At 41.4% G+C, this 14,497-nt stretch overlaps 1 protein-coding gene across 1 annotated transcript in view; it reads right to left on the minus strand.

The window, feature by feature from the left end:
* Positions 1-14,497, minus strand: part of LOC113407222 (inaD-like protein) — a 212,845-nt gene that overhangs the window by 169,843 nt on the left and 28,505 nt on the right. The window contains exons 11-15 of the mRNA XM_026655445.1: positions 14,066-14,207; positions 13,634-13,768; positions 5,517-5,593; positions 3,914-3,970; positions 1,542-1,676 (exon numbers count right to left, since the gene is read on the minus strand). Coding sequence (XP_026511230.1) covers positions 1,542-1,676; positions 3,914-3,970; positions 5,517-5,593; positions 13,634-13,768; positions 14,066-14,207 — 546 coding nt within the window. The remainder of the gene's footprint in view (positions 1-1,541; positions 1,677-3,913; positions 3,971-5,516; positions 5,594-13,633; positions 13,769-14,065; positions 14,208-14,497) is intronic.

The raw sequence follows: 14,497 nt of genomic DNA on the forward strand, positions 1-14,497 counted from the left end.
GCTAAAAATTATAAAATTCACTAGCGCTGGACATACTTGTGGACTTGTATAAATTGAAACCATTTTTCTTTATTATTTATACAATAAAATTTTTCCAGAGTGTGGATTTTTTTGCTTTTAGTATTCAAATTTTTGTTTAATGGCCAAGATATTTAAATAACACTTTCAACATTCCATTAACCCTGTCATGTGGAAATCCAGATTTCCTCTGTTAAGCAATAATACAAGAACATGCATTAGTTCTCAGTGATACAAGTAGGCGTTTTTGGTGCTAAAGGATTAATAATGTCCAGAGCCCAGGCCACCTGAGCCCTGGACCAAAGATGAACTAATCTAGCAAAGACCCTGATCCTTTTCTCACTGAAGTCAGTGGGACTTTGTTCTTTGCTGCCACTAGGAGCAGGTCCAGTAAAGCTCAATTTAAGAAGTCTATTACTCTCACCCCTACACGTCCCCACCCTACATAGTTAATTTTTTTCATGTCTTAATAAAGAAACAGCAAAAAAATCAATTGAAAAAAATTACTGTTTTATCCTTGATATCCTGCCATTAAAAATATTTATATGTATTTCTCCAAAGTAAACAGTTCCTCATTCTGGTCTGATCACACCAAAGCAGCACAAGCCCACACCCCAATACCTACTCTGTGCAGATTAATCATTAACACACTCTGCTTGCTCATACACACAAGTTTTGTCTTTGAATTCAATATCCAAGTTCCAGAGAGTGAAAGGAATAACACAAACCATCACTGCAATGTGACTGGCTGCTTGTGGGGTTTTTGGGGGTGGTTAATACTCAGAAAGAGAGATTACCAACCACAGAAATGCAAAAGTTAACTATTCAAAGGGCTTTTACCGGAGGATCGACCCTGCAGCAATCGATGCATCGGCGGTCGATTTAGCGGGTCTAGTGAAGACCCGCTAAATCGACCGCCAATCGCTCTCCCGTCGACTCCTGTACTCCACCTGCTAGAGAAGAGTAAGGGAAGTCAACGGGAGAGTGTCTCCCGTCGACGTTGCGTAGTGTGGCCCCCACTGTAAGTAGATCTAAGCTAGGTCGATTTGAGTTATGCTATTCACGTAACTCAAATTGTGTAGCTTAGATCGACTTTTCCCTTTAGCGTAGACAAGGCCAAAGACTCTTAATTCAGGTACAATAGATAAAAAGTATGCCTAATACAAACATCATCATTGCACTCATCTCCTTAGTATCTGAGCACTTCACAAATAATTACATAAACCTGACAAGACCCTTGGCAAGGTAGAGCAGCATTATTTTCCCATTTACCAATGGCAAGACTAAGGCACAAAACAATTTACTGACTTGTCCCTAATCTTACAGGAAGCCTGTGGCAGAGCCAGAATAGTACAGAACCCAGCTTTTCTGACTCCTAACCCCATGCTCCTCCTACCCATTGATTGTTTAAAAGATACTACTGTGCACATGCATTAGTCAGCCTAAAATGCCATAAAAGCATATTTTTAAAAAAAGAGTGAGCAGAAAGAACAACACTTCATTTCTAGTTCTGTGGACTTTACCTCTAGAAGTTCATCCTCCAGTTGCAGTAGGCCAAGCATAGCAATTGGACCATCTGGAGCAATTGAAGATATGTAGTGATGTCCATCAAATGTATCAAGTTCAACTCCTAATCTCAAAGTGTGGAGAGGCAATAGCTGGAAAAAATAAGCAGTGCCTATGTTTACAAACATGTATTCCTATATGTAACAAATGCATTCAACTTTCAATAACTGACCAATTCAAATTAAACTAGCTGCACATTAGCATATTTAAATCCTAACTGACATAACTAGTGTTACATCACACAAAATTTTGTTAATTTTTCTATTCAGTTAGATTGCTGTTTTTTCCTTGCACAGTCTCATTTGGAAAAACGTACATCACTATCTTCTTCTCAAAAATATCACTACAGTGATAAACTGGAAAAAAAAAAAAAAACAGAAGCGAGGTGGATGTATAAGACTGCCCCTAAAAAGAGCACCTGACATCTATCCTCTGTCTAAAACTTGAGTTACTCTCCACTAAAGGCATGTCCAAAAGAGGAAGATCTTACTTGTGACAGCTTCAGGGTAAAGGCACCTGTATTCCCCCTCCATGGTTAATCAAGGGCACTCTCTTTAGGCTTACAGCTCCCAGTCATCACCTCTCTTAGGCAGAGACCCATGTCCCACTCCCTCTTGATCAGGGATTTTAAGGCTATACAGCTCCTTGCCTTCCACTGTGATATGCCCAGCAAGTCAGATTGCCTAAAAAGGCTAGCGTCTGTGCTTTGCTTTCTACGGACAGTTTACTGCCCAAAGTTGTAAGTCACCATACAACTTCTAAGCGACCACATTTATCCATAAGGTAAAAGCATTACAGAGAAAACATTAAAAACAATAAAAGTTCGTACACATATGCTAAAAAAATTATGAGGTCACCCAACTCCAGCCTAGAGCTCTGATAGGTTTTAGTCCTTCAAAACCAACCACTGGGTTTCCCCTGATACAAGTTCATATCTGTTTTGAATCCAGAACCAAAATCCAGGCTGGGTAGATCTGCTATTTCTTTATACAGCTTGGCCCTTTGGTCTTGGCACTCCATAACAGGTACTCAGCAGACAAGACCCTTGCCTCAGAGCATAGCTTCATAACTCTAGGTTTTTGCATAACCAGAGTTGGAGAATTTGCATTAACCTCTCCTAAGGTATTCCCCAGGAAATCCATGTAACATTTATTGTCCCAAAAGTCTATACTTGTCTGACATATTTTCAGTACAGTCTTTTGAACTTCCAGGTTTTATGTCAGTCACATCTCTCCCCCTAAAGAGATGACATACAATCCCAGTCCACAATAGTACATAAACTTAATAAAGTCTTTCAAGGGTATTGCAGGAAATTGCCACATCTGTCACAGGATCATAATCACTATTTTAGAGAAAGCCAATAAAACCTAACCATACAATCAGTCATCTCATTTCTTGATGACATTTCTATCAGTCTTTGGGGCAGGGAACATCTCTCTGAAGCATCTTTTGCAAATAGTTGCTATCACTTGTATCCATATTTCCACAAGAAATTTCATTGATTTTGTGCTGGCCATTTTCCTAGGGACAACCTCAATACTGTATTCCTCTCTAGTAAAACTCCACATAGCAAATATCTGTGACCATTAGGAAAACTTTCTGAGCAGGCTAGCTGAGGCTCAATCCAGACAAGCTAGCAGGCTGTGAAGAAACAAAGAAGATATTATCTCTGCTATCTGTTCCCTTGATTTAGGAACTTTGCCTGCCTTCTATCACTCAAGTTCACAACTTGGTGATCTTGCTGGTACCCAGCTGCTTCTGGACAGATGCCCATTTAGGCTCTGATACTGCAGTCAATGTGACTCCGTACAGTAGTAAGAGTCCATACTTGCAAATCCCTTATGGCATTAGGCCCTTACCTAGCAAAAAGTTTCTTGTAGTCAGTGTGACACTCTGCTCCATAGTCTGCACTGGTTTCCAGGTATTATTCAAGGTGCCACTCTTGCTTCTCTCCAACTCCTATCCCAATAGCTGGCATCAGCTAAAGCACTGAGCCAGCAGCCCCCAGATTTAGAAGTGAGGGGCCCTAGATTCTTGAAAGTCATGCTCCCCACTTGCCCGACAGAGTCTGAGGAGATTTAGGACACTCTACATGGTCTATTTTCCTATGTGGGGTTTTTTGGTTTTGGGTTTTTCTTCTTTCAGAAAAGGCGTGTGAAGGAATTCAGACCCAGTATACTTAAGCAGCATTGGCAGCAAGTGGCAGTATTTCTCCAAGAGGTGAGCTACAGCCAATGCTGGAACTCCCCCATATTTCAGAAGTATTCATCTCTAGGGTTTTGGTTCATGCCCATCTCAAAAAAAGAGAAAATGAAATAAGATTCCATACCTTTGAGTATTTCTGGAGCTCAGCATCATCTGTAATTGGCATGTCCACACGAACCACCTAAAAATTGTACACCATGACAATTAAATACTACTAGTATACAAACTTTAATAGAGTGCTGAATTATAGTAAAGGACTGATTATAAGAACAGCCGACAGTAAAATAAGGGGACAAGAAAAAAAATTATGCTTTTTAATTCATGTCTTGGTCCACTTTGGTGCCTTAGAGTTATCACCACAAGCTATCAAAATCACATAGCCGGTGACTGGATCTAAATTCCACACTTAGTAACCAGCCCCTCACCTCAGAAAGTCTTGGTGGCTGATAAAGTGATCAGAAAGGGCTCAATCCTTCAAACTCTTAGTAGTCCTATAGATTTAAATGGAGCTGTGTGTGGCTGTAAGGACAATGTAAGGGTTTATATTATCAGACTCAAACCAAACTGTGCGTCATGGTAAAGCGAGGTGTTGCAAAATGGAAAAGAGGCATATGCAAAGGAAGAAAACAAAAAGACTTTGAAAAAGGTGCTGGTCAACCATGATCTTTTATTATTCAGATGGGCCAAATTTTGACATTTTCACCATCACAACCACATTTGCTACAATGAAAGGAAAATTTGGCCCACTGAGCTTCATGAATCAGCTTTACTTCCCATACATATATTGGAAAATGGGATGGTGCTAAAGAAAGTAATGTCAGGCTCTGGCAGTGCAAGGATGGGGATATCTAGCAGTTGGCATGGGTAACTAGAGTTATTGAATCAAAACACAGGCTTATATGGACTTCAAAGTTCTTAAAGGAGTACTAATGGATTGCAGAGAAGGAACCTCCTCAAGACACCTCTTAATGCTACTTTAAATCTTCCAGCAAGACATTTGGAGTGATAGTTCTGCCAAACAGTAAAAATAAGAGTCTCTGAATCAAGTGGACATGTATTGCAAAGATAAACCGTTTTTTTAAGGTCATCAGAAAAGGATGTTGGCTTGAATGCTTTATTTTAAAACGCACTCAGTTAGCAGTCTTAAAAAGCAGTAATGAATACAAAAAAACCCTGGTCATTCCCCCTGTAATGACTCGTATTTAGAAATGTAATCAATCTCTTCCTTGACAATTCTCTAATAAGACGTGAAGAAAAATCTAAAGGGCAGTTAGCACCACAAAGTTACCCCTACCTAACTTGAACTACTTCCTTTTCTCCCAAATACTTTTGATAATCATTCTTCTAATAAAAATGTAAGATTCATTATGAAACATACGACTCATATCCTGAGCCTTTTCTAAGTGTACAATAAAACAAACAGATCATAAAAACAATCATAAAAATGCCAAATATTTTAAGTGGCTGATATGTTACAAATTTTAAAATGAGGTTGATTTAAAAAAAAAAAAAAAACATTACTCACACTTACGCAATAGTACAGACATAAACAGAACAAAAATGTGTTAATTATAACATCCCTATATTTCATCCTTGAATCTTCAGGGAAAACAAAAAATGCTACTCTACTGATCTGTTCCAACCCCTGAGCAGCTTGTAAAGTTAAGCTCACAGCATTGTAATTTAAAGAAACATAAATGAGTGTACTTTATTGAAGGATAACATACCATGACTTCATAATCAGGTCCCAGCAGTTTTCCCCATTTGGATTTCAACTCCTTTTCTGGAGAGTCTGGGTCTCTTCCTAAAATATAAAAGTGAATGTTAAATTTACTAAACCCTGCCAAGTACATTTACTTCAATAAAGATGCAGCGTAAATAAAATATTATGGAGAATGATCAGAAGAATAAAAATACATTAATTTGGGTCTATCAAGCAGTGCAAATCAGAATAGACTTTTGCAAGAAAACAATGCAAATGTCAGCTACTGCTGAAGTGAAATTTATTCAGTTGAGAAGCATAAAAGGTAATGGTTGCTTTGATGAGATGTGAGTTCTGTACCGTTTAATACCGTAAATAAATCACTCTTTTAGGTTGCAAAGCAAATTTCACATGGCTTTATAATTTGTTGCTGTTTAAACATTCACCACTACAGAGCAGTGCTACCCCCCTTCCCACACCAACCCCTTTTGAGAAGTAAACACCTGACAAGACATTGCCGTTATCAAGGGACTGCATCAGCACAATGCAGCGGCAGACTTTATTTATACATTTGGCAGGTATAAAGGCTTGTCTGGTTTAATTAGGCCAGTGAGTAACATGAGCTTTAATATAAGCTCCAGTTCTAAACCAGTCTTCCGTGGGAACTTGGCTATCTTGACATTTATATCTTTTCAGCTTTCTTACTTATGCAACCAAGGCAGTATTATAGTCATGTAAGACAATTTGACAGGGCTAGACAGCATAAAATGACTGGCTGCCCTGCATTTGACCTCATCCAGAAGCTCAGCACACATATAAAGTTCCTAGCCTAAGTAATGTTGAGCTGGTAAGAGTCAAACTCTAAAGCAAAATTCCAACTAGCAGCAGCAACTGGAGAATGAATTTACTGAAAACTATTTTTAAATGGCCATAATATTGTCACAAGTCTGGACAAATAACAGAACACTGGTATCACTGACATGTCATCTTACCGGAATCGGAATGCAAATCACAACAGCAGCCCTTTTCAGTCTTTAAGTGCGTGCATGTCATTTTGAATGTTGAATGTTTTGTTAAACCGTTAAACAAAATACCTTAGGAGTTGGAAGCGTAACTCCCATTAAAAGTCAAGAGGAATTGGGTGCCTTTGAAAATCTCCCCTTCACTTTTCAATATTAGAGGATAGAACTAACAAATCAGACTTGCAGCACAATCCTCATTACATCGCTTTATTACTTGGAATTGTAAGCTATTCAATTATTTCAGTAACAATGGAAGAATCAAATGGCAACAGTTAAAAACAAAGGCTCAGAGTTATTTGCATTACAATGCAACACCCCCAAGAGATCAGGTCTCTATGCTAATTATTTTTCCCTCCCAATGTTGAGCCCCATGTAGCTTTAGATCCCTACCAACCACTTTCTGTCACAGCAGACAGCCAAGTTTACCTCAGCTGCCTAACCAGAATTTCTCTGTATAGAACCAAGCAGCTCAGATTCCAATTTGAAGTCTCCATTGTACATATATATCTGACCTCAGACTCAAGAGATGCAAGCACAGAAGGATTTCAGGTCAGATTTAGTCAGATCATTGTTTCTTTATTGAACTATATCAAGAATTAAGCCTGCAATAGATTCTTTAGAGATAGGCTTCTGTAGTTACACTATAGATTCGTCAAACACTCTGTCTTTTTTAACTGGGTCTACATTGAAGTCTCCTGAATTCATGAAATATGGGATAAGTATTGTTCTCTTTAACTATTAAATGTAGGTTTCTGTCAATAAATGCTCTTCTTTAGCCCCACTTTGCTTCATTATCAGGTACAGACTGAGCACTATGTTTACCTCCCAGCTGCTTCAAGCATGAACCATAATTCCACAAAAATATTCACTTATTATCATGCATCTTTTATCAAACAAATGCCTACCCTTGCCAATGTGCATGGACATCCAGACAATCCTTCCAACTCAGAGGAATACCAAGGAGTGTCATCAGAGTTCCTGCTCCAGTCCACCCCCTAGGCCCTGGGCTGGGCCCCAGCATTCATCTGCACCTCTGCTCTACTCCATCCAGGTATTTTCCTACCCCAGTTCCAGTCATAAGAGGCTCAGCCGTCTGGCAGAGCCCCAACTAGTTTGCCATTTCCAGGTTTGTCAATGAACAAAGAGAATTAACACAAATGAACTATTCCACAACTGTGGTAAAGCTCTCTTTCTTCAGAAACCCTTGTCAAGTTGTGGCCCCCAACTAAGTTGGCAGGCAAATACAGAGGAATAGTGCTCTCAAAAGGTGAAGCAGGCCCTTCCATCCTTCAGAGTGGGACTACCAGGCTGTGGCCATCCAAGAAGCTCCTGTCTGCCCTCAACTGAGCTGCGCTTCCCCATTTTGAGCTCCTCCCTCCATGTCTGACATCTCTCACAGGTGTGGGGGGGGGAGCCACTTGAGCCCACATCAGCTCATTAACCCTATAATGTTGCCCAATGTGTGGTTTGTATACCCCATCACACCCCGTCCACTTCAAGATGGCATCAGAGGAACCAGGCCAACTGTCTATGCCCTCTGTCCCTCAGGGAAAAAACAAAAACACAAATCTTTTGGTGAGCCTTTCCAGCTCTATGCTGTACTTGAAAGGCATATGACTAAAGAGACGGGTAGGGATTCATGCATAAGGCAGGGATTCATGTCTTTCACTGCAATTAACCACCTCAAAGGGGCACCATCAGTGTCCAGCTTCAATGGGTTTCCCAGGATGTAATATCAGAGAGACTCCACAGCCCATTTCACCACCAGGGTTTCTTTTTCTATCACAGAACATGCTAGTTCCCAAGGGAATAGCTTGTGGCTAAAAAATAGCATGGAATGTTTCTCTCCATTTACTTCTTGGGATATGATTGCCCCCCAGGCCTACTTCCGACACATTGGTCTGCAAAATAAGTTCTTTCGAAAACAGAGCAGGGTGTTTTCTGTTTCGGGTGAACTGGACAGGCTCTTTACACAAGTGGCCTTTCCATTTTTTTAATGCTTTTTTGCGGACATCAGGCTATCAAACTTTCCAGGGACAGCTATCCTTAATCAGGTCCATGAGAGGTGCCGCTATCATGGAAAACCCTAGCACAAACCGGCAGTAATAACCTGCAAGCCCTAAGCATCTCCAGACCTGTTTTTTGTGGTCGAGTTTGGGCAGGCTTTTAAGGCCTGGACTTTGTCTACAGGGATTGGACCTGACCTTTCCCCACACAATATACCAGTCAGATGATGTCATCCTTCCAATTTTACACATTGCTGGGTTTGTGGTTAGGCTGGCTTCCCACAGGGACTGGAGGACAGTGGCAACTAGTTGCAGGTGGGCTTCCCAGTCTCAGCCATAGATGACCACATCCTGTAAATAAACTGCAGCATATGAACCATGAGATCGGAGAACTTGGGTCACTAGAGAACCATGGAGGCCAAAGGGCATAGTCCTTAACGGATATAAACCAGAGCAGCAAAGGCAGTTTTCTCACATGATTCTGGTATGAGACAGATCTGCTAGTATCCCTTGGTAAAATCTAATGCTGTACTATATTGAGTCTCACCCATCTGGATTAGTAGTTCAACCACCCAGGACATAGGATATGTGTTGAATTTGGAGATCGCATTAACTTTTCTAAAAATCTATACAGAAACTGGATCATGCCATCCAGTTTAGGGACCAGGACAACTGGGTGTCATCAGTCGCTGTGGGATTCTTCAGTGACCTCTAGCTCCAACCTGGTGCAGAGCTCCTGTTTCACTGCATCCCACATTTTTTTGGGAAGCGGTAGGGAGTTCTCCCAGGTGCATTGTCCCCGCTCTGTGTGGACATGATGTTGAACAAAGTGAGTTCATCCTGGCTGGGGTGGAAACCCCATCAGGAAGGCATTCATAAGGTTACTCACTTGGCTCAGATGGATAAGAAGTGATAAACAAGCCCTCCCGGTCCTTCCAGGCCTTCAGGAGGTTACTTTGGTAGATCTGCATTGTCTTCCTCTTGTCTGATTTCATAATTAACAGGCCCCACTTGATGTAATACTTAATATGGACCTTAATGCTTAGTAAGCAGCTTGGACATTGTGCTAGGGAGCAGAAGTACCCAGGTTTAAATACACACATATGCGTCCCTTTGTTAAAGGCTCACTATTGGGCCAGTTGAGCACTTAAAGAGATTCTCTTCAGTGAAAGCCCCCAGGATTTCAAGCCTCTCCTAGAGCTTTAGTATGTACTGTACAACATTCTCTGTTCTAGGAGCCCGCTCATCCCACATCTCATGGACAAAGTCTAAGATACCCCAGGTAGTCTCTCATATAAAAGAGTTCAAACAGGAAAAATCTAGTAGATGACTGGGGTACCTCCGAACTATCAAATAAAAAGGAGGGGGATCAGTTGATCCCCGTGTCTAGGATATGCAGAAATAAACTTCTTTAAACATGCTTTTCAGGTCTGGTTGAACCATTTGGCCAAACCATCCGTCTGCAGGTGATTGATGCACGTTTGTAGGGTCTTTATTTTTAATAGTTCACAAGTCTCCTTCAACAGATGGGACACAAAATTAGTGCCTCAGTTGGTTAGGATTTCTTTAGGCACACTGATGCGGGCAAAGACCATTAGAAGTTCTGCTGCAATAGTCTTTGCACTGGAGCAGTGCCATGGGACTGCTTCCAGATATCAGGTGGCATAATCAGGTCTGACCACTATACATTTATAACCAGATGCACTCTTTTCTCAGAGTCTGAGCAGATCCATCCCGATTCTCTCAAATGGGAATGGGACTAGTAGGGCTTTGGTCACCCCTCTTTAGGCCCAATGAGCTGCCACTTGGGATATAAGCTACAGAAGTCTTTGACTTCTTGGTGAATTCCGGGTCAGTGGAAGCAGCCTAGAATCCTGGCCACAGTCTCCTCATGCTGAGGTGGCCTGCAGTGGAGGCAGCATGAACCAGCCACATGAACTTGCACTGATGAGACTGGGGAACGAGGAACTGCGATCAAATTTCACGAGTCGGTCGGTCGGTCTCTCCTGCTAGTATAGTCGCTCAGGCCGGAGCTTAAATTGTGGGTACTGCTCTGCTCGATGTGGGTCTATTACCTCTCGGTTGTCCACTGACACCTGGTCATAGGCCTAGATGAAGGTCTCATCCTCCCTCTGATCTCTGGCCAAGTTGGTCCCTCTAGTTAGGATGCCCCAGTCCTACTGGGGCACTGGCATCATTTCGTCACTATGTGGGGCTTCTGAGGGAGCATCCTCTTGTCCAGACACCCCAACTCCAGGGTGTAGCGCCTCACCTATAGCTACCAACACCCCAGGGACTGGATCTCCTGAGTTAGCCTCTCTGGGCAATCCAGGGCTGTCTTAACTCCACTCAGTAACTCAGAGAAATACTCCCAATCTTGTCCTCAGATAATGGAGTAGGTCACCATTGAGGCCAGCCCTGCTAACAGGGGCCTCCTGTGTTCCCCTACAGTCAACTGCATCCACGCATTAGGATAGGGTTTAACCTCCCCATGGACACCCGGTAAGAAAATAATTCCCCCACCCCCGTCTCAGGATTCAGGATCAGGTGGTCCCAAACCAGGGTCTGACCACACCCAGAATCTACCAGACTTGTCACCTCTGTCCTGATTATCCAGATAGGGACAGTTAGTTTAGCCAGAGTTTGCTTACAGACGTATGGTCCCTTCTGGCTTTATAAAATATGAATCTATGAACTCCCTTTTTCTGTTACAAAATTATGGCCTGAACCTGAAAAGGGTTGAACATCTGAAACTCCCAGTGGAGTCCGATATGCACTTCTATGACCACCATGAATGCTCACTCAGCACCTCTCAGGATCAGGCTCTTAATGTGTTCAGTTAACTGAAAATTAAGACCATTCCCCCACACCCAAAACAATCCCTAAATTCACATGTCCATATTTGATGTTTTGGGGCTCAGCCCATTAAAGAGAACTTCCTGAAAATTGAAAAGATTTTTGGATCTATAGGTTTGGTTCAAGAATATCTCATTCCAGTGCCTCCACCCAGTACCATGAGATTCCTTCCCCCCCACCCCCAATTTTTTGGTCACTTCTCTGGGTTGGTTTTTCATGGTTTGTGGTACATGCTATATTACACAAGGCCTCAGAAATGGAATTGTTTCCCAGCAATGGTTTGCATTAGCAGTAACATTCTATATCTTCAGAACTTTGCCTCTTTACTCTTTGCTTTCATGTAGTTTTTCTTCCCCACCTTACTAGCATTGGGTTCCTGGAATACAATGCCTTTTTTGAGGTGTGTTTAAACTACAGAGACTTTACCAGCATAGCTCTGTTGGTATAACCCCGTAGCATAGACATAGCCTACACCGATGATAGGGGTTTTTCCATTGGTGTAGGAACACCACCTCCCCAACCAAAGTTAGCTCTGTCGACAGAAACATTCTTCTGTCAACATAGCTGCTCCTACACTGGAGGCAGGTTGACATAGCTATGTTGATCAAGGGTGCGTTTTTCTCAGCCCTCCGACCAATGTAAGTATGCCAGCCTAACTTTTAAGTGTAGACTAAGATCCCTGGAACTTTCAAACGCTGACCTTTTTCTTTGTCTTGAAGATCTCCCCTTCTCACAGGCTCACTATGTAGCGATGTGTCCTTCGCTTTGGATTAAAGATTTCTCAAACAGCAAAGCTTTTTGATTTCTCCAATAGCTTTTTCCTCCCTAATGTTACACGCTGTTCTCTATCCAGGTCTGGATTCATAACTTTCTGACTAAACAACTAGCTTCTCTCTTCAGGTTTTATATACTGCTGCACGAAACAAACAAGCACTCTCGTCCAGTCTTCACTCTTACTGATGCAGCTGTAAGTTAATTGCCTCTCTAGTCTGCTAGCAGAAAGTTTAAGGCCCCATGCACACGGTTTCCTGAACCATGTATCATGACAGAGTTGTTTAAACATGGTTTAGCGGGCCAGCATCACTATTTAATACCTCTTCAGGAAAATTTAATAAAAATTTAGTCCAATTGGGCCTAAAGGAAAATAGTTCATGTTTTATAAAACACACCTTTTACATTAACTTTTAAAAGGCACTTCCAGAATTTAGGCAGGGCCTTAAATTAGCAGTGTTTACTTTAGCCCCATTATAATTAAGAGCCTGTCAGCATTTCCAAAATAAGCACCCATTTTTGGAATTTAAACTGGCCATTAAATTCTGTTCCAGGCTGAAATTTTATACACAATGTTTCAGTCTGAACAAAGTTTCCAACTAAATGAATGCTTTTAAATTTTAGGCAAGCAAAAAAGATACAAGGTTATGAAAAAGCACGTTGTAGCTGATAAATGTGAGTATCTTGAGCCTTTTTAATTTTATAAGGAAATTGAGTCCTACCAAACATGGACTCTTGATTAGGGCTGTAGGACATTATATACCACAGATAGCTTTACCCAGCTTTTAAACCATTCCGATGTCATTAGTCTGCAGAAGTCAAAAGAGCAACAGTACTCATAAACCCAGCATCACCAGTACTCACAAACCCAGCATCATCAGATTAACTGCATTATATCCTGTCTGAAATATCAATAATGCCTACACTGCTTAAATTCCAGCACACTGAGCTGAGAGACTACAGATGAGCCTTTGTACAGAAGTACTTACTGAAAAGAAATGGATAAAGAGAGGCACTACCCCGTTCAGTCTTCTATCTGCAACTCTCACTCTGGCTTCTCCCTCATGGATGTCCTGCCACCACCTCAAGCTCAGTATGGCAAAACCTCCACTCATCTTTCTTCAAATAAACCTCCCTCTCTCCTCCATTATTTTAACAACTCTATCACCTTCCCTGTCCCTTGGCATCATCGATTCCTCTTCCTCTACATAAGCAGAGTCGCTAAATGCTCGTTTTCCCCTCTAGCATAACCAGAAATGCATCTGTGCCTTTTCATTCCCACCACTGAAAAACTTCACGGTTTACTGCCTCATGTCTTAGATTTTGGTTTCAGTTAAATAAAAAAGCATTGAAGAGCAGAAAATTAAAATTGTGCAAGGAAAAGGAAGCCAAACTGTCCCATCATTATGAAAATTGGGTTAAAGAAATGAATTTCAAGAAGTCAGTAGATATACAGGAGAGAACACACTGCAAGATGTTTTACCTACCTATTTTGTGTAGATTTTGCTTCTTTTCATTTTCAAAATTATCTTTGTCCTCTTGATCCTCCTCATTCTCACTATCCAAATTAGTTTCCGTCTCTACAGCTCCAGACAGGACTAAGGCTGGCATATTTGGCTGCTCTGTAAAGATCCAAAAAACTTTCAAGTCAGCCAGGTAGTACAGAGGATACATGATATGCTAACCAATATCCACTAGCAGCTTCCTTGTTCAGTTTACAGGAACTTTGCTCTCAACTCCACTCCCCACACACCCTTACATCCTATGTCGAAGGGTCTGATTCTGTGCAGAGGACTCTTAAGCCCAAGATTTATGGTTGCCCAGCACCTCACAGAAACAGGCCCTAAACGTTTATTTTGGTCATTATAAATTGGAAGAACAATTAAATGAACCATTGGCAAAGGGAGGAAAAGGACTACCTCTCTCTAAAGATCTTCCTGAAGAGAAAGAAGCATGAGCAGGTTTCTGTCGAAGCAAGGTAAGGTGCACCACCTGGCCAGTGCGACGCAGCGCCTCCACCACTTCTTGGTTGGAGCAATCCTGAACATTAATCCCATCAACCTAGTACAGAAACACCATCTGATTATAGACATCAGATTACAGTTGAGTTCTAACATTCACAGAGATATGTAAACCAACAGTGCAACTCATCTCTCACAGTTATACTGATGGCCCTCACAGACTGCAATGGTTGCAAAAGAAGAATTGCATTCATTCAGCTACTTCAGAATAATCAGATAAATGCCATCTTCAAAGTTTCTTCTTAAAAGAAAATACAAAATAAAAACTTCTCCTCGATAGCAGGCGTGGGCAAATACAAACTAGCAATTTACTAGATTTACAGAAATGTA

Source organism: Terrapene carolina, unplaced genomic scaffold, assembly GCF_002925995.2.
Source record: "Terrapene carolina triunguis isolate 2854851 unplaced genomic scaffold, T_m_triunguis-2.0 Scaffold210, whole genome shotgun sequence".
Taxonomy (NCBI): domain Eukaryota; kingdom Metazoa; phylum Chordata; order Testudines; family Emydidae; genus Terrapene; species Terrapene triunguis.